Here is a 27,862-nt window from a genome sequence, read left to right on the forward strand (position 1 = left end):
GGATCAATTGAGCCGAAGGTCGAGGCTGCAGTGAGCCATGATCACACTACTGTGCTCCAGCGTGGGTGATTCTGTCTTTTAAAAAAAAAGAAAGAAAGAAAGAAAAAAAGAAATACATGAAGTGACTGTAAGTGCTACGAAGAAAATGAGGCAGCATAGGAGGATAGAATAATGACGACTGCTATTTAGGGAGGGTATTTCAGGGAAGCCTTGCCCCCTCTCTTAAGAGATACAATTTGAAGAAAGTGGGTAAGTCATGTGCTTACTTGAAGGAAGAGTAATTTAGACAAAAGAACTGGCAACTGCAAAGATCCTGAGGTAGAAATGTGTTTGGTGGGTTCAAGGAGCCTGAAGCAAAGCGACAGGGGAAGAATGGCAAGGGGCAGGAGAAAGAGGAGGGCAGGGTCACATCACAGGACCTCAGAGGTCGTTATGGGGATTTGGGCTTTTACCCTGGGTGATTTGGGACCCAATGAAAGGTTCTGAGCAGAGGAGTGACATGATCAGAATTGTGTGTGAAAAGGATCTCTACTGTGTTGAGAATAGCTTAAGGTAGACACGAGTGGAAACAGATGTGAAGGAAGCAGAGAAGATATGAGAGATGGTGGTAGTTTGTTCCAAAGTGTTACTGATGGAAACAGAGAGAAGTGGTCAGACCCTGGATACATACTGAAGGAATAGCGACAGGATTTGCTGATGAATTGGATGTGGGGTATGATAGAAAATGGAAGGAGGCCAGGTATGGTAGCTCACACCTGTAATCCCAGCAGTTTGGGAGACGAGTGACTGGGACTATAGGCACACACCACCACACCTGGCTTCTTTTTTTTTTTTTCACTTTTTTTTTTTTGAGATGGAGTTTCGTTCTTGTTGCCCAGGCTTGGAATGCAATGGCACGATATTGGCTCACTGCAACCTCTGCCTCCTGGGTTCAAGCGATTCTCCTGCCTCAGCCTCCCAAGTAGCTGGGATTACAGGCATGTGCCACCACGCACAGCTAATTTTTAAAATATTTTTAGTAGAGATGGGGTTTCACCATGTTGGTCAGGCTGATCTTGAACTTCTGACCCCAAGTGATCCACCCACCTCGGCCTTCCAAAGTGCAGTGATTACAGGTGTGAGCCACCGTGCTTAGCCTCCCCTGGCTAATTTTTAAGAATTTTGGGGAGCCAGACACAGTGGCTCACACCTGTAATCCCAACACTTTGGGAAGCTGAGGTGGGCAGATCACCTGAAGTCAGGAGTTCAAGACTAGCCTGGCCAACATGGTGAAACTCTGCCACTAAACATACAAAAATTAGCCTGGCATCATGGCGTGCACCTGTAATCCCAGATACTCAGGAGGCTAAGGCAGGAGGATCACTTGAACCCAGGAGGTGGAGGTTGCAGTGAGCCAAGATTGCACTACTGTACTCCAGCCTGGGCGACAGAGTGAGACTCTGTCTCAAAAAGAAAAAAAAAAGAAAAAAAGAATTTTTTTGTAGAGGTAGGTTTTCACTATGTCACCCAGGCTAGTCTCAAACTCCTGGGCTAAGGCAGTCTTCTCATTTCGATCTTCCAAAGTGCCAGGATTACAGGTGTAAACCACTGCGCCCAGCTGAAAAAGGATTTTTTTTTTGAGACGGAGTTTTGCTCTTGTTGCCCAGGCTCAAGTGCAGTGGTGTGATCTCGGTTTACTGCAACCTCCACCTCCTGGGTTTAAGCGATTCTCCTGCCTCAGGCTCCCAAGTGGCTGGGATTACAGGTGTCCACCACCACGCCTGGCTAATTTTTTGTATTTTTAGTAGAGACAGGGTTTCACCATGTTGGCCATCCTGGTCTCAAACTCCTGACCTCAGGTGATCCACCCGCCTCGGCCTCTCAAATTACTGGGATTACAGGCGTGAGCCTCAATGGCCAGCCAATTTTTTTTTTAATTAAAAGAATTAAAATAAAATGGAAGTCAAGGAGATAATTTAGACCTTGTACAGAGAAGGTCCAGGAGGGATTTCATCACATTGCATCACATTGAGGGCACAACAGGGATTGTACAACTCTGCACTCAGTACCTCATTTCTTCACTGCTAGTGCAGAGCCTGTCTAGGTACTTGGCTTCCCAGGGGGATGATGGATAAGACTGAAGGGAAGAAGGGAGGTCCATGGAGGCAGGGAGGCTCAAAGGCAGCACTGAAGCTTGCCAAATGAGGCAGCAAGAAGGTCCTAGGAGGACTTAGGCATCCAGATTTGATCATGTGTATGAGCCATTGAGGGCTGAAGAGTGAAATGACAGGAGGAAGTCTGGAAAGCTAAGCTGGTGTCATATGCAGGAAGAAGGAAGCTGAAGGCTGTGGCCTGGGTTGGAACTAGTTTGCTGGAAGTGAGTGTACAAAAAAGTAGGTGACAGGTGGCCTTGTGGTGAAGGAAAAACTTCCAGTTTGGTAGTAAAATGAACACAGGGGAAAGGGAAAGGAGTGTCAGCCAATTTGGAGCCCTCAAGTCTCATGAACAGCATGTTTGTGACATGGCAGTCTAGGCCGGAGTGCCTTTTTTGTGTGTGTTTTTCTTGAGATACTGTCTGGCTCGTTGCCAAGGCTGGAGTACAATAGCACAATCTTGGCTCACTGCAACCTCTGCCTCCCGGGTTCAAGCGATTCTCCTGCCTCAGCCTCCCAAGTAGCTGAGATTACAGGTGCCCGCCACCATGCCTGGCTAATTTTTGTACTTTTAGAAGATGAGGTTTCACCATGTTGGCCAGGCTGGTCGCGAACTCCTGATCTCAAGTGATCCACCCACCTTGGCCTCCCAAAATGCTGGGATTATAGGCGTGAGCCACCGCACCCAGCCAGCCAGAGTGTCTTTTATGGGGCTTAGATAGAGCAAGGAATCCAGTTTGGGACTACCCTGCTGGGGTGACGGTGAAATTTGTGCTTGAGGAAGAGGTGCCAGTAACAACAGGTACAGGTTTAGCAACTCTTCGCTCTGACTCCTCTGTTCTCAGGCCCCAGGGCCTCTAGACCATAGTTTCAGGTCACCTTCAAGTGTCTCCTCCTCATTTAGACCTCCAGTCTAACCTCAGGCCCGATGTTGAGGCCTTCTAGCAAGAACTATGAAGCCCAGACTTTACCATGTGAAGTTGGTGGCTATAGTGCCTGGCTGAAGGCTTGATGCCCCTTTTGATGGCCTATCCCAACCCACTCCCTAATCTTGTCTGCCCAGAGGGTACCTCTGTAGAGTGCCAGGCCCAGGACCCTCAGGGCCCAGATAGCATATTAGCCAGAACCTGTGGGCAGAGGAGAGGAAAAAGGCTGGAGATGTCAGCAGGAAGAGAACCCCAGTGCCCCACTTTTAAGTTTACATCTCTATCTGTGACCACTGCTACCTTCTTCTCCCAGAAAATCAGATACTGATTCCTCTTTCAATAAAATTTTATTTTAAATCCTTAGTGAATATCTAAGAGGAAAATATAAAGTGCTTGTCTTTTTTTTTTTTTTTTTTTTTGAGACGGAGTCTCGCTCTGTTGCCCAGGCTGGAGTGCAGTGGCCGGATCTCAGCTCACTGCAAGCTCCGCCTCTCGGGTTCACGCCATTCTCCTGCCTCAACCTCCTGAGTAGCTGGGACTACAGATGCCCGCCACCTCGCCCGGCTAGTTTTTTGTATTTTTAGTAGAGACGGGGTTTCACCATGTTAGCCAGGATGGTCTCGATCTCCTGACCTCGTGATCCGCCCGTCTTGGCCTCCCAAAGTGCTGGGATTACAGGCGTGAGCCACCGTGCCCGGCAGTGCTTGTCTTTAGAGTTGGGAGGTCAGGGAAGAGGAAGAGGCCCCCTGGGTTCACACCATTTGGAATTTCCCAGTCCCTTACAGATGAAAGAGGGTGTATATGTCAAAATTAAAAAAAAAAAAAAAAAGGATAAAAAATTAGCCTTGAGTGCTCCACCAGCCAGTGTGTGTGAGGATTTTCAGGATACAATTATCACAGACAACTATTGAGAATTATCACAAAGAGGACAGGTCAATCGTGTGAAGAATGAGTCTATTTCAAAGGAGACAGGAAGAACAAAGAGGTGAGGTGGAAGATGGGTACCCCATGCTCTACACCAGGGACAGAATGGCTGCCTGCTGCTCTGGAGTCTCCTCCAGCAAGTATCGGGCAAAGGCCTGCTCCATCTGTATTGGAAGAGATGGAGAAGAGTGTCTTAGTGAGTGCATCAGGGACAGACACCACCCCCAGGAGCTCCTTCCCCACTAGGAAACCCCCTTTGCGTCCTGGAGTACCACTGCCCCCGGTCTCATTAGATGGGTACTCTGCCCCTGCTCTGAGCTCACCTTCACTGTGATAAGATTCTGTGGAGTATGGCTGGGGCCACGGCTCTCTTCCCAGAAATTCAGTGTTACTTGGAACTTCGGAGGGGGGCCTAGGCCCTGGAAGTACCTGGCCAAGTCTGAAAGAGAAAGGGTCAAGGGTTGGAAGAACAAAAAGAAGAGAGGGCCACAGGCAGGGAGGCAATAGTGAGAAACCCATGATGGAGAGAGGTAGGAGGGGGTCCTGCCACAGCAGGAGCTGCAAGGTCAGAAGTACTTGGAACTAAATGCTACTCACCCGTGTGCAAATAGGGAAAGGGTGCCCCTGCCTCAAATAAGTGCTTAGAAGTAGATCACTGCACAGCTGAAAAAGCTCTCTGCTGGGAGAGTTTAGAGTCCTCCCAGGCAGCAGCCCTGGCTGCTAACACAGATGTGCCCAGACCTTTGCTGCTTGCTCACACCCTTCCAGTGCTAGGGTACCCATGGCGCTGGGAACACCCACACTCTGCACCCGTGTACACCTGCTCCCACCCTTAAGGTCAGGTTTAGAATTGAGTAGGAGCTGGAATTGGATGGGAGAGAAGTGCAACCCTAAGGCATGCCTGGGCTGTAGTAGAGACAGTGCAGCCAGGGCCAGAGTGTGTGATGTGTGCCAGCTCTCCCAAATCTGTGTATATAGAAGAAGGCCATGAAGCTCAAAATCTCTGTGCCAATTCTTCTGTGCACCTTCACATAGTGACTGCATGCTTCACTGTGATGGTGTTCTTCAAGATGCGACACTCTTGTGCTGGGCTCTACCTGAACCACCTCTTCCATTGTCTTGGCTGGAGGATAGCTGCCAGGTAGCTGCCAGGCTGGGCATATGGCCACACAGGATGTGCACCACACAAGTGCAGGAGTGCCATGCATAGGCTACATGGAGGATCTGCTGGCAGATAGGGAAGTGGCAGGACCCACCAAGTTGGGCCCAGGGGGTACTAAGAGGTAGGGGGTGGGAGCTCAGGTGCCCAGAGAGAGCAGCCTCACCTCTGCAGAAGTAGGCGGTTCTGAAGAGCTCCACGCACTCGTTGCTAGGCAGCAGATGCGGGCCTGGCCCAGGTGGAGCCTGGGGTGCATTCCAGGAGATGGGGATGGGGCAAAGGCGCTGCACGAAGAGGCCTCGGGGGTTGCTGGCCACCAGGATGCCCCTCTCAAGCTGGCTCAGCAGGCGCTGCGTGGGCTCCAGTGGGCCAGGCTTGGGGAACAGCACCTGCTCCATGCTGCTCTCAGAGCCTGAGGGCTCAGCCACAAGGCGGCAATCCAGGCTTTGCACCTGGGCCTCGCCCACCACACGCCCATTGTAGATGAAGGTGAGCAGCAGTGAGTAGTCTGGGGAATAGAACAGCCCTACTTGGTGCTGGAGGAGCATGCAGGCTGGCAGCAGCCCCTCCCCAGGGGAATAGCTCCACCTTCCCTCCCTGCACCAGCCAGGGGACTTCTTCTCAGGTTTTCCTGTCACTCAGGCAAGTAGCTAGTATGTGATTGACCATGAGGCCTCAGGGTTTAATGACCAGGGGCTTGTAGTTTACTAGAAGGTCCCTTGAGATTGGGCCTCTTTTTGGCCCAATGAAATCAACGTCTCAATGTAGATTTCCAGGAAAGTGTATAGGGTGATATTTTTGGGAAGCAAGCTTTTTGGAGTCTGGCCAGGCATGTGGAATTCTCGCCACCTAGAAACCAGTGCCTTGGGCTATGGTAATGTGGGCACAGTTTGCTGTAAGCCCTGACTGACTAGGTAATGCATGCACAGTCAAAGGTGGAAGACCTCGGGGCACAGGGCACAGGAGAAAGTCAGAAATGCCATGTACCTGGCTCTGGAGGAAGCAGAAACTCCAGGGACCTCTGATCCCCTTGAAAGGGGGCCTCAGTTGTGTCTGTACCTGGAAGGGAAGCAAAGGCACTGGTCATTCAGAGTGGGACTGGGGAGTCTTGGGCCAGAGGGTGTGGCATGGGGGACAACACAAGAGGCAGGGCAGGTGGTACCTTCCTGTGGCTCAGGGCTGCTGCTGCTGCTGCTCCCGATGTCTGAATGGAGTGCTCCCCCACTGGCCTCCTCCTCCTCCTGCAGACACAGTGTCTTTTTTTTTTTTTTTCTTTTTTTGAGACAGAGTTTTGTTCTTGTTGCCCAGGCTGGAGTGCAATGGGGCAATCTCGGCTCACTGCAACCTCTGCCTCCTGGGTTCAAGCGATTCTCCTGCCTCAGCCTCCTGAGTAGCTGGGATTACAGGCAGATGCCACAACACCCAGCTAATTTTTGTATTTTTAGTAGAGACAGGGTTTCACCATGTTGGTCAAGGCTGGTTTCGAACTCCTGACCTCAGGTGATCTGCCCGCCTCGGCCTCCCAAGACACAGTGTCTTTCATTGGCCCACCTCTCCCTCTAGTTACTGTCCTGCCCTCAGGCCCGCCCAGTTCCCTTTCCATCTCTTACATTATTGAGGGATTCCTGGAGCACAGAGGGACTGAGTGTGCAGTTCTGCATGGCACCCTCTTCCTCCTTCCTCTCAGAGGACACAGAACTGTGCTGTTGCTTTGATGGTGATTTCTGAGTCCCTGGCTGGCCTGTGGAATTGTTGAGGGAGACAGAAAGGTCAGGGTCTTGAGCAGGGACAGAGGGTAAGGGAGAGGTCTGAGGCAGTGAAGAATGCGCAAGCCTAGGAAGGGAAACCTGGGTAGCAGCCTCCAAGGGCTCGGACAAGGCAGAGCTATGAGAAGCCTGGGGGAAGCCCGCACATCTATCCTTCCTCCCCAGTCTGCTGAGTCTAGGAGTGATTGGGCAAGGGGAAACCCACCAGAGAAGGTTCCTGGTGGCAGCAGCCGATACACCTTGTAGGGCTCAGCAACATCCATGCGGCCCCTCTTAGGAACCTCCTCAAATTCAGGACTCTTGTTGAGTGCACAGCGCAGGCGAGTCTTCCAGACAGCGGGGCCTCCTGTGTCCCCTTCCTTATACTTTCCCTTAAATATTGCCCAGGCCTAGGAAAGAAAGCAAGGGAAAAAGAGGCAGTGTGTTACAGGCTCCAGCTGCCCCTCCAACAGGACTGGCTTTATGGGCGTACAGCTCTAAGCTCAGAAGGGATCATGCAGGGTCTGTGCTCTGTGTTGCCATCTTGAAATCCCCAGAATTTTTTTTTTTTTTTTTTGAGACAGAGTCTCACTCTGTTGCCAGGCTGGAGTGCAGTGGTACAATCTCGGCTCACTACAGCCTCTGCCTCCCTGGTTCAAGCAATTCTCCTGCCTCAGCCTCCTGAGTAGCTGGGACTACAGGCATGCGCCGCCAGGCCCATCTAATTTTTGTATTTTTAGTAGAGACAGAGTTCCACCATGTTGGCCAGGATGGTCTTGATCTCTTGACCTCGTGATCCACCCACCTCGGCCTCCCAAAGTGCTGGGATAACAGGCGTGAGCCACTGCGCCTGGCCAAAATCCCCAGAATTTTTGAACAAGGCCTCCACATTTTCATTTTGTACTGGACTCTGCAAATGATGCAGCTAGTTTTCCTCTCCAATCTCTCCCTTGTCTGAAACCCAGGTAGACGCAAGTGCTCGAGGGTGAGTGTACCAGTGTATACACCATCCCTCACGCAGAGGAACAGTGGTTTCCAAGCCCTTTCACCTTGAAGAAGGCAGCATCCTGGTCCTCTCGGAAGTCCTGCTTGCCTGCATGCTTCCAGGGAATCCGGAACATGGTCTTAGCTGTATCATCCCAGCACACTCCAGGGAACTGCCCGCTCTCCACTTGCTCCACCACCCAGTTCCGGAGTTTTCGGGTACAGCGTGCCCTGCCTGATGCCATCCTGGGGGATAAGAGGAGCAGGAAGCGTCAGAACTGACACTTTGGGAGGGAACATCTCCTGAGACCCTGGCCATTGAGACTAGATTCTGGCAACAGGTCCCAGAGATCCCATCCATTTTCTTTTAGCTCTAGACACATTTCAACACTCTATGAGACAGAATTGTTTCCTTTCTACCATCACTAGCAATGACAAAAAACAAAAACAAAATAAAAACCCAAACATTGTTTTTAGCATTCTAAGCTGTGATACCTGGAAGGAAACCTTGGGCATTGGTCTTAATTTCAGGACTTTTCAGAAATGTATTGTTTAGGAAGTAATTCCTTTGGTGATCATTCCTGGTGAGAGGCCCTGTCTAGATTCCCGAGCATCAGCAGAGGCAGGCTCTGCTGAGATGCATCAGGCCCTTCACCCACTGCCCCACAGCCTACACCACCTAGCCTCTGACCCCCACCCCTCTGCCATCCCCAGGAGTAGGTGGGGCAGGAAGCAGGGGTGGGGGTGGAGCTGCAGCACAAGTGGGCAGGGCCAGACGGCAAGGAAACAAATGGTCCACTGAGGCTGGGGCAATGAGCCTTCTTCCCTGAACAATCCAGCAGTAGGTCCTTCTGACCTTTGCCTACAAGAGTCTGAGGTGCTGGCCTTTGTCAGTCTCATTCTCAGGCTGAATCTCCCACTTCCTGACTTAGAGGTCTTCTGTCTATCCCGCAGTCTAACAGAGGGACCCCTAGAACCCCCTACCCCCAATCTGGCTGGACTTTCTAGCCCTAGATCCCAGGCTCACTCCCATTCTTGGCTGATCTTACCTGAGTTGCTGTCCAGGCTGTTGCAGGGCTCAGACGACCTCAGCTTAACTCCTGGCTGGGCGGCTGATCTCTCCACCCCTTTCTACAGTCCCCACCCTAAGTTTCGGTTCTCCTCCAGGGAGGGCCTTTTCCCAGAAATCACGTGGTCTCAGAGTTGCAGGGAACTGGTGGCCACCAGGGGGCAGCAGCATCTAAGCATCTCACTATCAGGATGCCACTGTCGCAGCAGGGGGGCCCTACTCTACCGGCTCAGCTCCATCCTGGCTCATTCCCCTTCCTCCCTCAGATACTCTTGCTTGTATCTGACCTTCTCTGGGTGACACTGCGGCTTCCCCAGGGAGGCCAGTTTCCTGGAGTCAGGCTTGGGACCTCTGGATTGCTGTGTACACCTGTGCATCTGTGTTCCCCTACAGTGCCCACCTGATACATACTGGGTGACTTCAAATACCAGTCGAATTCGATGAAAGGAAGAAAGGAGGCAGGGAGGGAGGGAGCCCAGGCCAGGTGGCTGGATGGGGAGGGCCTCCCTTGACCATCCAGGGTGTCAGCTCCTTCCTGGTCCTGAGTCCAGGGAGGGTCAGGCACTAGGTTGCAGGGGGCCCTTTTCAGCAAAGCTCTGTTCACCCCACTCTTTCCCTGGTGCCCCTAGATGGTGGCACCAGGAAGAAGGACCACCAAGAAGCCTGGGTGGTAAGATGCCTCTTTATTGGTGCTGGAGCTGTTCCTGAGGGAGTAGGCCATGGGACCCTCATCGGGACCCTTACTCTCAGCTACTTCCTCCTGCGGGGGATACTCTGTCCCAAGGGTACCTCTTCTGTCAGCTTCTGCAGGAGAGAGAAGGTAATGATATTAGGAGCCTGGAGCTCAGACACAGCCTGCACCAGGTGAATTCTGTAGGGTGGGGTCAGAGGTGAGGCTGGGTGGAGGCTATACCTGTAACAAGCGGGCCTGGTAGGCAGGGGGATCCTCTCCAGCCAAAGGCTGGGGGCGTACGTGTAGGTAGCGCTCAGTGGCCGTCTCCAGTTCTTCCACCTCATACAGGGTGGCTGGGTCCAGAGAGTGGGCATTGATGAGGCTCACAAGATACTCTTTGTAGTGTGCCCTGGGGAGAAAAGGGAGCAGAATATTTGTTCTGTTGACTAATATTAACTGAGTGTGTCTAACATAGCTGGGCTCTGAGACACTTGGACGAACAAGATTAACAACCCCTGCCTGTGCCCACACTGCCTGCTACTATCTATCCATGCCCTTGCCCAGAAAGCTTCCTCCCTTCTACCCACTGCGAGACCTACTGCTCCCAGGGACCCACTTTACTGCCTGGGCATGCCCTCACCACTTCTACCCACCGCCCAACACCATGCCCATGTCCTGCTGACACTCACTGGCACAGGCCAGCATAGCCAGCTGGAGTTTCCTTGCCACAAGCTTCATCCCTGAGCCCATTGGGAACCTCCTTCTGCTCCATTACTCGGCAGCCACCTGAAGGTGAGGGAAGAAGGGAGCCTCTGTTGGGAGGCCAATAACCACAAAGCTCCAGAACTGGGATACTCACAAGGTAGGGAAGGCAGCCTCCAAGGAAGGGACTGAGCACAGCAACTCCCGCTTTCCCAGTGGTGCTGGTGGGTACTCAGAGGTGCCATCAGCGGCAGACCATCTGATACAGAGGTAGGAATTTGTCCCTACTTTTATCCAAGCTGGCTTTTGGTTCATAAACACATACCCTCTTGAGATAGCTTTTTTTTTTTTGGTTGTTATTTATCTCTTGACTAGTTAACTTACTTATTCTGTGAAGGTCTTACCTCTTTTTTTTTTTTAAATAGAGACAGGGTCTCACTATGTTGTTCATGCTGGTCTCAAACTCCTGGGCTCAAGTAATCCTCTTGCCTTAGCCTCCTAAAGTGCTGGGATTACGGGTGTGAGCCACCACTCCTGGCTACCTCTGGTTTTTTTTTTTTTTTTTGAGATGGAGTTACACCCTTGTTGCCCAGGCTGGACTGGAGTGCAATGGCGCAATCTTGGCTCACTGCAATCTCCGCCTCCTTCCGGGTTCAAGCGATTCTCCTGCCTCGGCCACCCGGGTAGCTGGGATTACAGGTGCTTGCCACCACACCTGGCTAATTTTTTTTTGTATTTTTAGTACAGACAGGGTTTCACCTTGTTGGCCAGGCTGGTCTTGAACTCCTGACCTCAGGTGATCCACCTGCCTTGGCCTCCCAAAGTGCTGGGATTATAGGCATGAGCCACTGCGCTTGGCCACCTCTTTTTTTTTTTTTTTTTGAGACTGAGTCTCACTGTTGCCCAGGCTGGAGTGCAGTGGTGCGATCTTGGCTCATTGCAAGCTCCGCCTCCCAGGTTCATGCCATTCTCCTGCCTCAGCCTCCTGAGCAGCTGGGACTACAGGCACCTGCCACCACGCCCAGCTAATTTTTTCTATTTTTTAGTAGAGACGGGGTTTCACTGTGTTAGCCAGGATGGTCTCCATCTCCTGACTTCATGATCTGCCCGCCTTGGCTTCCCAAAGTGTTGGGATTACAGGCATGAGCCACCGCACCTGGCAGGCCACCTCTATTTTTTTTTAAAAAAATTTAAAGCCTACAGCACCTGGTATTCCCAGCCAATCTCTCATCCAAGTACTAACTAGGCCCGAACCTGCTTAGCCTCCAAGATCAGAAAAGATTAGTCACATTCAGGGTGGTATGGACTGTAGACTTACCTCTGTCTACACTGTAGGAAGTGAAAGAGGTTAGAACCACACGTAACACCTTTCTGTTACCCTCATGGAATCTAAAACAGTGCCCTGCAACTAGCACGTCTCATTAAACACTCATTGAGTTAATTAATGAATTATGATCATTTGGGAATGGGAGAAGAAAATTAGTATTAATGCCTTCTTGGGTACCAGGTTCTTTAAAGATGTCTTACGTAAAGTGGCTTAGCTGCAAGGTAGATACTACCCCTATTTTACAGCGGAAGAAACAAGGCCTGGAGTCTCAATTAACTTGCCAAAGGGCATGCAACAAGTGGTCCCAGACCCAAGCCTCCCCTTTACCCATCATACAGTGGGAACCCAGCACACCATCTCTTCTTCTCAAAGGCTTGTCCTAACACTCACCTCCAGGGACTGCCCGGGCCCCAGCTGGAGGCTCTGTATTAAACATGACATTATTGTCCTGAGGAGGAGAGACAGATGGGTGTTACATTCCCCTTGATGCCAGTCCCTGTTGCATTTCCTAGCATGAAGTCTTTTCCATTCTTGCCCACCCTGGGCCCAGTCTTCTTCTCTCCTGACCACCTCTGACCTGTAGCAGCTTCTGAAGCCGGAGAGCAGTCCAGTCCCGTAGGTAGAAGAGACAGTCTCGAGGATGGTGGCCGTGCAGAGACTTTTTCACCCTGCAGTTAGGGTCTGGACATTTCTGGCAGAAACCCAGATGGGAGAGAGGAAGTTGGAGACTGTTGGGGTCCTGGCCTCTCAGGAACCCCTGCGTGAGGGGTGTATGGGTGAGGGGAGATGGAGACATTGGAGAAGCAAGCAAAGGGTAAGGGGATAGAGAGTTGTGCTTTACATCCCATTGACCTCTTCTCTTCCCCGGGGCCACTCCTCAATGGCCTCTGCCTCTCAAACCCAATGGAGGCCCCCACCCTTCCATCCCTTCGCCAACTCTCTGGGCTCACATTCTTGGCATAAAAGGCATTGTAGCAGCCGCTGCAGAACTGGTGGCGGCACTGGGTACAGTGAAAGTGCATGCAGCCTCCTCGGGCCAGGGCATACGAGAACTTGCATTTGGGGCAGTCTGCAAAGGACAAGAGGTCAGGGCTGGAGCTGCCGCTGCAACTCAAGGCCCTCAAGAAGAGAGCTGCTGGCAATGACAGGCTTCTGAGCAAACAGGCCAAGTGGGGCAGCCTTACCAATGCCGTTTTCCTGAAGATACATTGCTAGGCCCTGGGCCTGGTATTCTGGGTCATTCATGCGTTTCCAGTTCTGGAAGTCCTCACAGCTCCGACCTCGGTGCTGCTCCTCCCACTGCCGGAGGGAAAGTAGGCTTCATGTGGGAGCTCTATCCCATCCCCTGGCCCTTCTTCCTAGCCCCTCCACTCACATCCAGTGGTCCCCAGCTTGGTTTATGTCACTGCCACCTACCATTTGCTCAGATCTAAAAATGAGAGGCCATCCTTGGTTCTTTCATTTTCTCCTACCGCCTCACACTCCTTTTGCCTTGTTTCCACCCCACAGACCATCTCAACATTATCCCCTTTTCCTTCATCCCTACTGCTACCACTTTACTCCAGGTCACTATCAGCCCTTGCCTCAATTGCTTGCCTTGGTTACTAGTCTGTTTCCCATTCCTGCACCCCTAGGATCAATTCTCCCCATAGCTGTCAAAAGGACTTCAAAATTGTAAGTCAGGTAGCTTCCACAGTATTGGTGGTGTTTTTGGTCCCATGGTAGTCTCAGGTGTTCACTTTGTTTCAGACATGATGCAGATGAAATTTTTTTTTTTTTTTTTTTTTGAGATGGAGTCTCGCTCTGTCACCCAGGCTGGAGTGCAATGGCGTGATCTCGGTTCACTGCAGCCTCCACCTCCTGGGTTCAAGTGATTCTCCTGCTCCAGCCTCCAGAGTAGCTGGGATTACAGGCACATGCCACCACACCTGGCTAATTTTCGTATTTTTAGTAGAGACGGGGTTTCACCATATTGGGCAGGCTGGTCTTGAACTCCCGACCTCAAGTGATCCACCCACCATGGCCTCCCAAAGTGATGGGATTACAGGCAGAAGCCACTGTGCCTAGCCAAATATTATACTTCTTAAAAGATAAATGTGGCTGGGCATAGTGGCTCATGCCTGTAATCCCAGTACTTTGGAAGGCTAAGGCGAGGGATCACTTGAGACCAGGAGTTGGAGGCTATAGTGAGCTGTGACTGCACCAGAGGACCCCAGCCTGGGTGAGAGTGAGTCCTTGTCTCTAAAAATAAATAAATAAATAAACGAAAGATAAATGAGATAGTATCACCCTTGCTTTTTCTCAGAATGAAGGCGGACGGATACCTGCCTCACTTGGCCTCCAGGGCTCTCCAGACCTGGCAGCTGGCTTCTCTCTGACCACCTGCCACTCCCACCTTGCTTTCCAGGCTCCAGCCACACAACACTTTTTTCTGACTCTGGTCCTTTCCATGTGTTGTTCTTTCTCTCCCAAATGCTCTCTGCATGGCTGGCTTCTTTTTAATGTTTAGGCCTGAGCTTAAACCATTTTAGAGAAGACTTGTCTGACCTCTCTACCCTAAGTAGGTCCACTCTGTTACCCTGATCTCAGATTCCTGTTTGTTTTCTTCATAGAACTTAAGCCTATGTATAATTAGTTCCTCTGGCTTACTTCCCTTCCTTCCTCCTCCCCTTTCCTTTCTCTCCCGATTTCCTCCCTCCCTCTGCTTTCTTCCCTTTCTCCTTGTGCCTAGTCTTTCTGACTAGTCTGTAAGCTCTTTTGACCTCAGAGCTCATATCTATTTTGCTCTCCAGTATACAAACTCCCCTGAGTCTAACACAGTACCTGGCAGTAGCTCAGCAAGTATTTCTGAAAGGATGAATGTGCCTCACCTGGCGCTTGCAGCGCACACAGAAGGTCTGGTGACACTGGGGACAAGTCGCCTCCAGCTGCTCACGCTCATATATGAAGCCAAAGGAGCACTGTAAGTACAAGAGCATAAAGTTATCAAAGGCCTGACATGGAACCATCCCCTGTCCCTCCACAGTAGCTCCCCTGGGCAGGCCACTTACCTGGGCACACCACAAGAACTTGGGGTCCCGCATCAGCACACCCTCGGTCAGCTTCTTATGGAACAACGCATAGGCATCTGGCTCTAGGCTCTCTCGAAGCTGGGGACAGGATGCAGAGGTGGTGGGTGGGAGGGTTGCTATTCAAAGCTCAGGGTACCTGAGTCCTAGAGGGGCTGCAGTACCTGGATGTCAAGGGTAGAGAAGTAACTGAGCAACTGTGTGTCATCGGTGAGGTCAGGGCGGCCACAGGCAGGGCACACCATGTCTGTGATGTGCTTCTCCTTCAAGGCGATGGTGAAGTGCTGGCGGAAGCAGTCAGGACAGATGGTGCACTCACAGGAAGTCAGGGCCTGCATCTGGAGGGTGAGGGGTTGGAGGGAGGGGGTCAGAAGCCACAGCTGCCAGCCTAGGGAAGAGGCAGTGGCCAGGTGTCTACTAAGAAATCAGGCTCTAATTAACAATTAGGCAGGGTTAACAACCTCAAGTGCCAGCAGGGGCCAGGCAGGCAACCTAAACATCTGAAGACAGTCAGGTGGAGGAAAATAGACAATGGTGACACCTAAGGTAAAGACAAAAGTGCCTATAAAAACATTCATATTCCATTAAATATACAAGTAACATGCTTGAAATGACAAAACTATAGAGGTGGAGAACAGATTCATGGTTGCTCGGTGACTAGAAGTAGTGGCAGAAGGGTATAATTAAAGAGGTACATGAGGGAGTTCCTCTGTGGTGAGGAAACAATCTGTATCTTGATTATGGTGGTGGTTATATGTATCTATACATGGGACAGAACTGCACAGAACCACACATACACACAGTGGCACATCCACGTGAAAAATGAACAAGACCTATAGTAAAGCTAACGTTGTAGCAATGTCTGTTTCTTGGTCTTGATATTGTACTATAATTATATAAGAAATCACCACTGGGGGTCGGGCATGCTGGCTCACACCTGTAATCCCAGTACTTTGGGAAGCCAAGGTGGGCGGATCACTTGAGGCCAGGAGTTCGAGACCAGCCTGCCAACATGGCGAAACCTTGTCTCTACTAAAAATACAAAAATTAGGCCAGGCACCATGGCTCGTGCCCGTAATCCCAGCACTTTAGGAGGCTGAGGCAGGCGGATCACCTGAGGTCAGGAGTTCCACACCACCCTGACCAACATTGAGAAACCCTGTCTCTACTAAAAATACAAAATTAGGCAGGTGTGGTGGCGCATGCCTGTAATCCCAGCTACTCGGGAGGCTGAGGCAGGAGAATCGCTTGAACCCAGGAGGCGGAGGCTGCAGTGAGCCAAGATCGCACCATTGCACTCCAGCCTGGGCAACAAGAGCAAAACTCCGTCTCAAAAAAAAAAAAAAAAAAAATTAGCCGGGCGTGGTAGAAGATGCCTGTAATCACAGCTATTCGGGAGGCTGAGACAGGGGAATCGCTTGAACAGGGAGGTGGGGGTTGCAGTGAGCCATAATTGCGCCACTGCGCTCCAGTCAGGGTGACAGAGCGAGACTCCGTCTCAAAAAAATAAAGTCATCACTGGGTGAAGGTGAGTGAAAAGTACACAGGACTCTATGTACTATTTTTGAAACTTCCTGTAGATTCTACAATTATTTATTTATTTAATTGATTTTGAGACAGAGTCTTACTCCATCGCTCAGACTGGAGTGCCGTGGCACAATCCTGGGTCACTGCAACCTCTGTCTCCCAGGTTTAAGAGATTTTCCTGCCTCAGCCTCCCAAGTAACTGGGATTACAGGCACCCGCTACCACGCCTGGCTAATTTTTGTATTTTTTGTAGAGACAGGGTTTCACCATGTTGGTCAGGCTGGTTTCAAACTCCTGACCTCAGGTGATTCACCCGCCTTGGCCTCCCAAAGTGCTAGGATTACAGGTGTGAGCCACTGTGCCTGGCCAACTTTATTTATTTATTTACTTACTTACTTATTTTTAATTTCATTTTTTTTTTTGAGATGGAATCTCATTCTGTTGCCCAGGTTGGAGTGCAGTGGCACAATCTTGGCTCACTGCAACCTCCGCCTCCCAGGTTCAAGCGATTCTCCTGCCTCAGCCTCCCGAGTAGCTGGGATAACAGGCACAGGCCACCATGCCTGGCTAATTTTTGTATTTTTAGTAGAGACGGGGTTTCACCATGTTGACCAGGATGGTCTAAATCTCTTGATCTCGTGATCAACCCACTTGGCCTCCCAAAGTGCAGGGATTACAGGCGTAAGCCACCATGCCCAGCCCTTTATTTATTTTTTTAGAGATGGGAGTCTTATGTTGCCCATGCTGGTCTCTAACTCCTGGCTTCAAGGAATTCTCCCACCTCAGACTCCCAAAGCGCTAGGATTACAGGCATAAGGCATCATGCCCAGCAAAATTCTTTTTGAAAACATCACAGTAAGCCCGTCCACACACACACCTGGAAATGGTGGTAATTTTTTTTTTTTTTTTTTTTTTTTGAGGCAGTCTGCGCTCTGTCGCCAGGCGGAGTGCAGTGGCGGATCTCAGCTTCATGCCAAGCTCGCCTCGGGTTCCGCCATTCTCCTGCCTCAGCCTCCCAGTAATGGAACTACAGAGAGCCCACCGCGGCTAGTTTTTTGTATTTTTAGTAGAATCACGGTTTCACAGCGTTAGCCAGGATGGTCTCCATCTCCTGACCTCGTGATCCAGCCCGTCTCGGCCTCCCAAAGTGCTGGGATTATAGGCTTGAGCCGCAGCGCCCACGACCTTTAAATTTTTTTGAGACAGAGTCTCACTCGTACCCAGGCTGGAGTGCAGTGATGCAATCTCTGCTCACTGCAAGCTCCACCTCCTGGGTTCATGCCATTCTCCTGCCTCAGCCTCCCGAGTAGCTGGGACTGCAGGCGCCCACCACCGCGCCCGGCTAGTTTTTTTTTGTATTTTTTTAGTAGAATCGCGGTTTCACGTTAGCCAGGATGGTCTCCATCTCCTGACCGCCGTGATCCGCCCGTCTCGGCCTCCCAAAGTGCTGGGATTACAGGCTTGGAGCCACCTTGACCTTTAATTTTTTTTTTTTTTTTGAGACAGAGTCTCACTCTGTTGCCCAGGCTGGAGTGCAGTGATGCAATCTCTGCTCACTGCAAGCTCCACCTCCTGGGTTCATGCCATTCTCCTGCCTCAGCCTCCCGAGTAGCTGGGACTACAGGCACCTGCCACCACACTCGGCTAATTTTTTGTATTTTTAGTAGAGACAGGGTTTCACCATGTCAGCCAGGATGGTCTCCATCTCCTGACCTCGTGATCCACCTGCCTTGGCCTCCCAAAGTGCTGGCATTACAGGCGTGAGCCACTGCGCCCGGCCTAGTAATTCTTTAATATCAGCAAATATCCAGTTTATAGGAACAAGCCCTTCTTAGCTCCCAAGCCTCCACGTACTCTAGGTCAGAGCAGTTAGACTGGCTCTGTATGTGTTTTGTTTTGGTTTTACTCTGTATTTTTAAAATAATTGTAGAGGTCAAGAGTTCGAGACCAGCCTGGCCAATATGGCGAAACCCCGTCTCTACTAAAAATATAAAAATTAGCCGAGTGTGGTGGCAGGCGCCTGTAACCCCAGCTACTCAGGAGGCTGAGGCAGGAGAACTGCTTGGAGGAGGTGGAGGTTACAATGAACTGAGATTGCGCCACTGTACTCCAGCCTGGGGTCAAGACTGAAATTCCATCTCAAAAAAAAATAAATAAGTAAATAAAGTTTTACATTTTAGAGATATATACTGAAGCATTTATAAGCTATATTATGCCTGATATTTGATATAAAAATAACCGTCTGTGTATATATGTGAAATAAAGACTGATCATATTTGTTGACAATTGCTGAAGCTTGATGATGAATACACTGGGAGTGGAAGGGTTGCAGGGGGATATGGGAATTTGTTATACAGTGTAGTACTTTTCTACTATTGCATGTTTGAAAATTTCCATAATAGGAAATTTTTTTTCAAGGGAGGAGATAAGCCTATTCCTGACCTCCCCCTCCCAGAAGCCTTCAGGGGTACATGGGCAACTGAAGAGCAGAAGACAGGATCAGAGATGGGGACTGGGGTAGGGTGGGGGTCCAAAAGAATAGAGTAATTCTTGGACCAGGTACTGTGGGGAGGGACTTACCCGGTTGTGGGGCAGGGCCCAGCCACACACAGCACACTCCTGGGCAAGCAAGCGGCGCAGGAAGGCCCGGTCCTGGCTGTGCCTTACAGCTTCTACCACGTCCCCCAACTCATAGTTCCTGGGTGTCTCCTGCAGCAATGACAGTGCCAGCTCTGCCCGGCCCCAGCTGGGGAGTGCGTAGACTGCCAAAAGCCGCCTGACCAGGCTCTGCAATGTGATTCAGGTGGAGGGGGGAAGTGCTGTCAGACTCCAGGGACCCTTCCCCTCAGCTCCCTCTTGCTCCTCTAGGTGGACCCTTGGGTTTCTTGCCTCCTCCCAGCACCTGCTTGTCTGGCCCATCCCAGGAAGGGGTGGGCTCAGGGCCACTGTCCCAGAGGCGCTGGTGGAAGGGCTCTAGGCGTTGGCGCTGTAGCTCAGTCAGGGCCCGTGACACATCACCTCCATGCTGGAACAATGCCTGGAGAGACCCCTCCTCAGGCCCAAAGCCTAGAGACTGGAGCTCCTGCACCTGCAAGATGGGAGTGGTGAGAGGGAGTGAAGTGGGAAACCAAGCAAGGGAGAATGTGAGAGATGCAGACTCTCGACCCTATCCCATATCCAGCACAGCTGATACCTTCCTTCGCCTGGTCCTCACACATTCCTCCACAGCTTCATCAAGGTTGCCATGACGATCCAGCCAGGCTTTCCGGGCCTCCTGACAGGAAAAGGCACCCAGCCCAGGGTCCTGCTGTCCAGCCAGCTCAGCCACCATTTCCAGCACGTAGGGCAGTTCTGAGCGCAACCACTGCAGAGGCACCTCAGTGCCCGAGTACTGCAGAGCCGAGAAGATCTCCTCTGGACAGGCACCTGCGGCTTCCCCTTCCTAAGGCACAGTCCTGCCCATCAGGCCCATCAGGTGGGGCACACCCTTCACCCACCCTCAGCCTGATCTAAGATGGTGACAGTGGCTCAGCTCAGACATATGGATCATGTCATCAGTGCACAGCATGGTAACTGCCTCAGTAACAAGGAGCTGCTGCTAACAATGACAAGGTTCATAGAAACTATTAACCACCTGCAGCATCTCCTTTCCCACACCAGCTCAGCCCTACCTCATCCCAAGCCCAGTCCTTACCCGGATCATGCTCACTAGCTGGAGGCCTTCCTCCCGCATCTTGTCTTGGCGCTGCTTCCCAGGGTCTCCACAGGAACTGGGCAGGGAGGCACTAAGGCGTTGTGGGGGCCCAAGCTTAGGGGGACCCTTTTCCAAAGAGCTGGCATAGGGCCGGGGGGCACGTTGTACTGGAATGGGGCTACTAGTCCGGTTGCACATTACACACACCCAGCCAGGGCTCGAGTTGCAGAAGGTACAGTGAATACAGTACCAGACATGACTCTGGGCAGAGGCCAGCAAAGTATCCCCCTGCTGGGAAGGCAGAGAGAATTATCCCTTTGACTGGCTGGCTGAGGTTCACAACAGAAATACAGGGAGTTGGGAGGAAGTGAAGGAAAACATGGGATAGAAAAGAAGAAAATGACTTGAGGTAACACACAATAAAGAGCTGGGAAGGCCAGGAACAGATTACCTGAAGGGGTTGCAGGCAAATGCCAGCATCTCGGGAATCCACCACCAAGCTGGGAGGCTGGGCCAGCCGAGGTCGCTCACATATGGAACACAGCACAGCTGCTGCCTCATTCTCAAAGGTACAGCTCTGGCAGGCCCACCGACCCCTTGCAAGATCAGGTTCTAGGCCTCCAGTTCCTTGGGCACCCTCAGTTCCCAACCCCAACCCCTTACAGCCTCGGGGCCGATCACAGGCCACACAGAGCACTGCCCAAGGCTCATTTAGCATGGCACAGGCAGCACAGTGCCAGGGCAAACGAGCACTTGTAGGATTAGGGGAAGAAAGAGAGCTGTCCCCCAGTGCCAGCACGGAGGTCGACTGGGGCCGTGGTTGGGCTGAGGCAGGTAAACTGTAATGGAAAAGCAGACATGGCCTACTGAAGTGGCACCTGGTGCCTGGATCCCTCACCTCTAAGCATTCCCCATTTCCTGGGTAACAACACATGTCTCTGGCCTTTGCACACATTGTCCCTGTCTCGAACACTCCTATACCCATAGCCTATGCAACATTTAAATGACAGTTTAAAGCTCACTTCTTCCTAGTAGACACTGCTAATACATGGCCTGACCTACACTAGATGTTTAAAATATTGCCACCTGATTCAGCTGACCCTTCAGACTAGGTTGCAAACCACCTACTACCATAACAACCGGGGTTACTATAATTGCTACTTGCTTGATGTATATGTCTATTATCCCCTTCAGGGTTCTGATTGGCTACTTCTCCTCTATTAAACAGTCTTTAGCACAGAAACTGGCAGGTAGTCCATAACCAAGTGATCTTAAGTTCTCTAAATTTCACTCACCCAGAAGAGAAACTCTCTCACCTGGGGCTTAGGTGGGTACCCTGGAGGACCCCAGGCAGGGTCTGGCGGAGGTGATGAGCACGGGATGGGTGTCCATGGAACAGGTGGTCACAGGCTGGACACAGGGCCTGTTTACAGGATGGGCAGTGCAGTGTGCCTGGGGCAGAACCACAGAGGAAGCAGGGACCAGGAGTGGAGCCTGGAGAGCAGGAGAGATAGAACATCTTTCCAAAAAAGACCAAGTTACATCTGAATCTGCTGTGGATGGGGGCAAATCACAAGACTACTTTTTAACACATCTGGCCCAAGGAAACAATTTTAATCTCTTTTAAAAAACAAAGAGGCCGGACACGGTGGTTCATGCCAGTAATCCCAACAATTTGGGAGGCTGAGGCGGGTGGATCACCTGAGGTCGGGAGTTCCAGACCAGCCTGACCAACATGGAGAAACCCTGTATCTACCAAAAATACAAAATTAGCCGAGTGTGGTGGTGCATGCCTGTAATCCCAGCTACCTGGGAGGCTGAGGCAGGAGAATCGCTTGAACCCGGGAGGCGGAGGTTGCGGTGAGTGGAGATCGCACCATTGCACTCCAGCCTGGGCAACAAGAGCAAAACTCTGTCTCAAAACAAACAAACAAACACAAAGGAAGACAACCAAGAAGGCAGAGGAGCATCCCAAATTTCCATCAATATAGCTTCCTACTTGGTCCCCAATTTAGGACCAATAATACCTGGGGCAGAGGGTGTGGTGAGGGGGCCAGGAGCAATCTCTCTCAATAGGGGGTCAAATTCTGAAAGCTGTAGCATCTGAAAAAGAAAGGGCAGGGAATGAACAAGGGTTTAGGGATACAGAGTCCCACAATTCCGGTTCCCTTTGTACACCAGCCCCTTTCCTGCCTTCCTTACATCATCTTCAACCTTGTCTTTCAACAGCTGCTCCAGTGCCTGCTGTCTTGGATGAGTATTCTGCAATAATACAGATAAAAACGGTTTCCACCTAGACCCCTAGAACAAAGCCCTCCCTCTAAGCCCTGGTCCCTTAACATTCACAGAGGGAAAATCAGTACCCGGAGCTCCCAGAATGCTGAACTACGCCCATAGTTCAGCAGCACAGGGGTCCTCAGACTTACTTGAGTTAGGCTGGGCTCCCCAGCCCTGGTGCATAAGTCCATCAAGACTAGAGGAGCATCTCACCTGCAATAGCAGGCTGAGCTCTGTCCGAAGCAGCAGTACTTCCAGTGTGACTGTAGCAACCTGGTGCTCATTTGGCTCCTCTTGCCCTTCGGGGAAGCTCAACCCATCTGGCTGCTCCTCTGTATAGCCATATAATCGCAGCACATCTCGGCCCCCCTGCCACACATTCACAACCAGTCACCACCCAGGAGGCTTCCTGCCTAGTAGGGCTGGACCCCTCCCCATTCAGCACAATCTCAGGCCTTTTCTAGCCAAACCCCAGCCCAGACCCAGCCCCCTCTCCCATAAGGCCAGGGGATTCACCTGCACAGCATCCACCGTGCTGCGAAAGACAGGGTTATTAAACTTGACGCCGCGCCAGTACCGGGGCCGCTGAGGGCTGAGAAGGTTGCGGCCATATTTCTCCAGGATGTTCAGGGCCGTGGACAGGGTACTGAGGTAGTTTCGGGGCTGGGAGCAATGAGAGCAGAGAGTTGTAAGCGTAGCCCGGGCCTCAGGCCCTGGTGCCCCCTTCCAAGCGGGGCCGGGCCTCACCTCCCCATGGGCGTTGCAGCGGACCAGGCGTGCGGCGTCCAGCTGCAGGTAGCGGGCGGTTGGCGGCAGAGAGCTGGCTAGCAGCGGCCGGAGCTGCTCCAGGGAAAACGCCTGCCCGGAATCCCTCCTCAGGGCGCTCGCCAACTCCTCGCGGGCCACCAGGAAGGCCCGCTCCTCTTCCTCCCCCGGCATCCTGAGAAAGGAGTCAGCCCCAGCCTTGCCGCCCGCCGGGACCCGGCGCGGGCAGCGCGCGGCCCAAGCGCCGCCCCTCCCGTCTGGTGCCCGGCTTTGAGGCCCACCCCGGCCCGCGCAGCCGCCCCGGGTCACTCAGACCACGGTCATTCTCCAGCCCCCGGCCCAGCGCCAGGGTTAGCCGAGAACAGGAAGTACTAGGAAAGAGGGCGGGACAGCGACCCAATTTCAGAGGAACGGGCGGGGCTTAAGGTTAAGCTGGGAGCGGGTGTCCCGAAACCAGGGGGCGTGGCCAAGAGGGAGGGCCAGGTCCCAAGCAATGAGAAGGCAAATGGCTCCTGGCTCCTCCCTCAGCGCGCCCCAGCATCTTCCCTCAGTCAAGCGCTCTTCCCCGCCTTCCTCCAGTTTGGTTCCACCCCTTCCGGATAGCCCCAGGCGCGGGGTTATCCTATTCAGCTCAAAATCTTCCTTTTTCTAGCTGGACCAGTCCGCTACGCTCCGGGCCTCACAGGGGAAGTCCCACCCTGCAGGAGAACCGACTCTGGCCGGCCCTAGCCCCTCTTGAGCGAGTCCCGCCCGATCTCCGATCTGTCCTGAAGGCTGAGGGAAGACCCTCACCCAGCCCCTGCCCTCTCCCTTCTAAGGGCGGCTAGCCCTTCTCCACCCCAGGCGCTCCCTCTGGCTGCCCCTCCTACTCGCTCTCATCTCTCTCCGTCCGCTGTTTGCGGTCGAGACTTCTTGGTGGAGCCCCGCCACTGGATACCCCCTTTGCCATACTCCCACCTCTCTTACCCCGACCCTGGACTTCTCGTGGGCCCTAGCTATAAGCCCCGCCCCTCTCCAAGGGACAGTCCCCGCTCCAGTCTCCGCGGTCCCACTCACCCCAGCCCCTCCCTCGGGCAGCCCCTGGGCTTGTGACCCAGCCAGCACCGCCTCTCCTAGTGGCAACTGGCTGGGAATGGCTGAGGGGCTACCTACTGCTTGCGGCCTGCCGGGGGAGGAGGGAGGCGGAAAGAAGAAAGGGGGCGGGGTTGAGGGGGGCGGGGTTGAGGGGGGCGGGCCTGGACCTGGGGAGTGAAAGCGAAAGCCCGGGCGACTAGCCGGGAGACCAGAGATCTAGCGACTGAAGCAGCATGGCCAAGCCGTGTGGGGTGCGCCTGAGCGGGGAAGCCCGCAAACAGGTAATGGTGAATCGGAGGCCAGGAAGGGGTCATAGAGCCCTCTTGGGGGGAGGCCAAGCTGGGTGGTTCAGGGGACCAAAGCAGTGCCAGATAACTCCCCCAATCTCGCTAGTGCCTTCACTTCTCGGGGATTCCCAGATTCCTGCCCTCTGACTGCAGTGAGTAGGAGCTTCCAGGGGAAACTGGCTTGTGGTGAGAAAGGCCTGAGCCACAGTTGGAGGGCACCCTGTTGTGGGTGGAAGCTTTTGACAACCCAGACCCTTAACCAACATCCGGGTACTACTCTCTGTGTAGGTGGAGGTCTTCAGGCAGAATCTTTTCCAGGAGGTAAGTCTCTGGATTTCAGCGATTTGACCCAGAATCTTAGACCAATACTTGAGGATAACAACCTCTCCTAATGACCCCCCCAAGTCACCCTAGACTTAACCCTACTTCCCTTACCAAGCCTTCACCCAAAGTAACCCCGGAATTATTGATAGCTACCTTTAATCTGACCTTTCTTATGACTCTCCCCACTTCTGGCACTTCTCCCCTCTTTTGATGTGGAGGAAAAAATCCATGGCTCCCAAAGCAGGACTAGCACAGTCCTAACCTTAGTTCTGCCACTTACCAGCTTGGGCAAGTCCTTTCATTTTCAGGTCTTCAGTTTCCTCATTTGCAAGTCTTGGACCCAGTGATTTCCAAAGGCCCTTCCAGTTCCATTTGTCAGACATCTCATTGAGCATATTCTGTGATTCCCCTCCCTTGCAATGTAACCCACAGGCTGAGGAATTCCTCTACAGATTCTTGCCACAGAAAATCATATACCTGAATCAGCTCTTGCAAGTGAGTAGTGTGGCCCCCTCCTGCCCCTTCCCATGTCCTCTCTCCCCTTTGCCCATCCTCTCTAGCTAACAACTGGATTCAGCATGCAGAGAATAGTTTCAAGTAGTGGACTGGGAATATTAGGATGGCGTGAGGCATGAGCCTAGGTTGGGAGGCAGAGGGCAAGTGGGATGTATGGAGGGAAGGCTGTGACCTAGGATGAAGGGAAGAGACTGGGCAGCCCCTGACAGTGAACTCTGTGCAGGAGGACTCCCTCAATGTGGCTGACCTGACTTCCCTCCGGGCCCCACTGGACATCCCCATCCCAGACCCTCCACCCAAGGATGATGAGGTGAGGCATTCAGGGTGCAGGACTTGGACTATAAACCCAATGGAGATGATAGCCCTTCAACCTCTGTGACTTTTCCAAAGCTACTTTCCCCCTTTTTTGTCTTAGATGGAAACAGATAAGCAGGAGAAGAAAGAAGGTAAGAGAGATAAGAGGTGACTAGGGAAGGGGAGATGGCACATTGGCTGCTGGATGAGAAAGGGCCTGAATCCCCTCTTTCTCACAGTCCCTAAGTGTGGATTTCTCCCTGGGAATGAGAAAGTCCTGTCCCTGCTTGCCCTGGTTAAGCCAGAAGTCTGGACTCTCAAAGAGAAATGCATTCTGGTAAGCCTGGGAAATGGGGGAGGTGGAAAGAGAAGATACACAAAGTGAGGCCCTGGACTCCTCCATAGATACAAGTCCTTCATACAGAGACCTAGTCCTGAAAAAGAAAACTTCCTTCTGTGCCTTGGGCTTAGATCTCCTTTGTTCTCATTCTGTTAGACCTCTCTTATCACAACGGTACCCCCAAAATTAGAGACTGTGCAGTATCCACTCTGTAACCTCAGAACCTACTGCTCTATCGGGTTCATAGTAGAGGTGGCATGATATAGTGAGTGAATTGTTTTAAAAGATTGAACCCTAGAGAGAGACTGCTTAGGTTCAAATCATGATTCTATCAGTTACCTAGCTGGTAACCTTAAGTAAGTCACTTAGACATTCTGTGACTCAGTTTTTTCATCTGTTAAATGGATACAATAAATATGTGTCTCTGATGGTTGCTGTGATGATTAAATGAAATAAATACATGACACAGCGCTGGTGTGTAATAAGTACCCAATTAAATATAACAATTTTTTAGTAAGTGACAATAATAGGAAGAACTCAGTATGTTTGTTGAATGATTCTTACATGATACCTCTTAACACAGGTGATTACATGGATCCAGCACCTGATCCCTAAGATTGAAGATGGAAATGATTTTGGGGTAGCAATCCAGGTAAGAAAAGGGTAACTGAAGACACTTAGAGTGGGGAGAGCCTCGGAGGTTGAGCTAGACATGAACCAGAAGGAGGAGGAAGATAGTGTATGAAATGGGGAGGATATGAAGTGTTGTCTTTGCTTCCCGTGTCACCACAGGAGAAGGTGCTGGAGAGGGTGAATGCCGTCAAGACCAAAGTGGAAGCTTTCCAGACAACCATTTCCAAGTGAGGGCAGCTGGAAGACCAGCATTGGGGGCAGTAGGAGCATTTCTTTGGGACCCCCAAAGCTAGGCATCAGGATGATGGGAGACTTTGGGAAGGGTCTGAGGGAGTACATCTCCCTGAACACTCATTCCTGTGGTATTTCCTTGCTTCTGGCAGGTACTTCTCAGAACGTGGGGATGCTGTGGCCAAGGCCTCCAAGGAGACTCATGTAGTGAGTGGATAGTCCACCAGCCTTTTAGCTGGGGGTGGGACGAGGAGGTGTGGAGAAAGAGGTCCTCCTTGTCTTGTTTGTGACTTTCCCAATGTGTAGAATATTTAGCTAAAAGCATTGCCTAGAAAAACCGATTAGGGCTTCAACGACTTTGACCCTTTTCTCTGCTCAGTCCCTTGGGATCCTATTTCTTGGTGCTAAGAAGGGGTTCATTCTCAAGTTAACTTGTTTCCTATAAAAGGAAACCAGACTCATGTCCCAGCCTCCCAAGGGACTGACACAGCTTTGCCTCCCACACTGCAGATGGATTACCGGGCCTTGGTGCATGAGCGAGATGAGGCAGCCTATGGGGAGCTCAGGGCCATGGTGCTGGACCTGAGGGCCTTCTATGTGAGTCTGGAGTAAGGCCTTAGGGGAGGTGGATGAGTAGGGGCGGGCAGGGGATTGGCTAAGAACCTGACTCTTGCACTCTGGCCTTCTCCCAGGCCGAGCTTTATCATATCATCAGCAGCAACCTGGAGAAAATTGTCAACCCAAAGGGTGAAGAGAAGCCATCTATGTACTGAACCCAGGACTAGAAGGAAAATAAATGATCTATATGTTGTATGGATTCCCTTCCTGCATGTGTCATTCATTCAAAAAGCATTTATTGAGGTGGCACCTATGTCCAGACTGAAGATGAATGTGGTGGGAAGGGGTGGGTGTCATGACTTAGATGCCCACTGTAATCTTGTTTTTTTTTTTTGAGATGGAGTCTCACTTTGTCACCCAGGCTGGAGTGCAGTGGCACGATCTCGGCTCACTGCAAGCTCTGCCTCCTGGGTTCACGCCATTCTCCTGCCTCAGCCTCCCAAGTAGCTGGAATTACAGGCGCCCGCCAGCACGCCCCGCTAATTTTTTGTATTTTTAGTAGAGATGGAGTTTCACCGTATTAGCCAGGATGATCTTGATCTCCTGACCTCATGATCCACCCGTCTCAGCCTC

General features: G+C 51.8%; 3 protein-coding genes across 11 annotated transcripts; 1 reads left to right on the forward strand and 2 right to left on the reverse strand.

Moving 5' to 3' along the window:
* Positions 1–3,864: 3,864 nt before the first annotated feature.
* On the reverse strand, positions 3,865–9,532 carry IRF9 (interferon regulatory factor 9). Of its 6 annotated transcripts, none has more exons than XM_021941074.2 (9): positions 8,920–9,531; positions 7,936–8,116; positions 7,113–7,296; positions 6,752–6,882; positions 6,304–6,382; positions 6,129–6,200; positions 5,308–5,677; positions 4,306–4,421; positions 3,865–4,146 (listed from the first exon to the last, which is right to left on the reverse strand). In XM_021941074.2, exons 2-9 carry the CDS (start codon positions 8,022–8,024, stop codon positions 4,072–4,074), a joined length of 1,116 nt encoding a protein of 371 aa, XP_021796766.1. In that variant the 5' UTR covers positions 8,025–8,116; positions 8,920–9,531; the 3' UTR covers positions 3,865–4,071. The 6 variants fall into 6 exon arrangements, with proteins under 6 accessions (XP_021796766.1, XP_021796762.1, XP_021796763.1 ...); XM_021941070.2 differs by having other exon boundaries at positions 5,308–5,649; positions 8,920–9,513; XM_021941071.2 differs by lacking the exon at positions 8,920–9,531 and adding an exon at positions 8,366–8,876 and having other exon boundaries at positions 5,308–5,649.
* Positions 9,533–9,602: 70 nt separating this feature from the next.
* Positions 9,603–23,347, reverse strand: RNF31 (ring finger protein 31). Of its 4 annotated transcripts, none has more exons than XM_003901622.3 (21): positions 22,955–23,347; positions 22,724–22,870; positions 22,421–22,576; positions 22,133–22,192; positions 21,958–22,033; positions 21,247–21,424; positions 20,382–20,769; positions 19,931–20,221; positions 19,430–19,678; positions 19,139–19,324; positions 18,817–19,023; positions 14,874–15,047; positions 14,692–14,790; positions 14,512–14,601; positions 12,826–12,940; positions 12,592–12,710; positions 12,219–12,332; positions 12,032–12,089; positions 10,302–10,398; positions 9,853–10,021; positions 9,604–9,743 (listed from the first exon to the last, which is right to left on the reverse strand). In XM_003901622.3, the coding sequence occupies exons 1-21, from the start codon at positions 23,144–23,146 to the stop codon at positions 9,690–9,692; spliced, it is 3,219 nt and encodes a 1,072-aa protein (XP_003901671.1). In that variant the 5' UTR covers positions 23,147–23,347; the 3' UTR covers positions 9,604–9,689. The 4 variants fall into 4 exon arrangements, 3 of the variants coding, with proteins under 3 accessions (XP_009209548.1, XP_003901671.1, XP_017816546.1); XM_017961057.1 differs by having other exon boundaries at positions 12,219–12,398; positions 22,955–23,336; XM_009211284.2 differs by lacking the exon at positions 22,955–23,347 and having other exon boundaries at positions 9,603–9,743; positions 22,357–22,576.
* Positions 23,348–23,998: 651 nt separating this feature from the next.
* Positions 23,999–27,489, forward strand: PSME2 (proteasome activator subunit 2). The gene is made up of 11 exons (XM_003901626.5): positions 23,999–24,327; positions 24,622–24,654; positions 25,090–25,152; positions 25,397–25,483; positions 25,589–25,619; positions 25,707–25,804; positions 26,391–26,459; positions 26,600–26,667; positions 26,824–26,878; positions 27,182–27,268; positions 27,364–27,489. Exons 1-11 carry the CDS (start codon positions 24,280–24,282, stop codon positions 27,442–27,444), a joined length of 720 nt encoding a protein of 239 aa, XP_003901675.1. The 5' UTR covers positions 23,999–24,279; the 3' UTR covers positions 27,445–27,489.
* The last annotated feature ends 373 nt before the right edge of the window (positions 27,490–27,862 follow it).

Source organism: Papio anubis, chromosome 7 (assembly GCF_008728515.1).
Source record: "Papio anubis isolate 15944 chromosome 7, Panubis1.0, whole genome shotgun sequence".
In the NCBI taxonomy this organism is placed as follows: domain Eukaryota; kingdom Metazoa; phylum Chordata; class Mammalia; order Primates; family Cercopithecidae; genus Papio; species Papio anubis.

Bases quoted from the DNA above. Each gene is read 5' to 3' on its own strand.
- RNF31 (XM_017961057.1), bottom strand. From the start codon at position 23,146: ATGCCGGGGGAGGAAGAGGAGCGGGCCTTCCTGGTGGCCCGCGAGGAG. The intron at 22,193-22,420 runs GTGAGATGCTCC...GTATTATTGCAG, and splicing joins AGCTCAGCCTGCTATTGCAG to AATACTCATCCAAGACAGCA. The intron at 14,602-14,691 runs GTAAGTGGCCTG...TTGTACTTACAG, and splicing joins AGTTCTTGTGGTGTGCCCAG to TGCTCCTTTGGCTTCATATA.
- PSME2 (XM_003901626.5), top strand. From the start codon at position 24,280: ATGGCCAAGCCGTGTGGGGTGCGCCTGAGCGGGGAAGCCCGCAAACAG. The intron at 24,328-24,621 runs GTAATGGTGAAT...CTCTCTGTGTAG, and splicing joins GCGGGGAAGCCCGCAAACAG to GTGGAGGTCTTCAGGCAGAA. The intron at 26,879-27,181 runs GTGAGTGGATAG...CCCACACTGCAG, and splicing joins CCTCCAAGGAGACTCATGTA to ATGGATTACCGGGCCTTGGT.
- IRF9 (XM_021941070.2), bottom strand. From the start codon at position 8,115: ATGGCATCAGGCAGGGCACGCTGTACCCGAAAACTCCGGAACTGGGTG. The intron at 7,297-7,935 runs GTGAAAGGGCTT...TTTCTTTCCTAG, and splicing joins AGGATGCTGCCTTCTTCAAG to GCCTGGGCAATATTTAAGGG. The intron at 6,201-6,303 runs GTACCACCTGCC...CTTCCCTTCCAG, and splicing joins CAGCCCTGAGCCACAGGAAG to GTACAGACACAACTGAGGCC.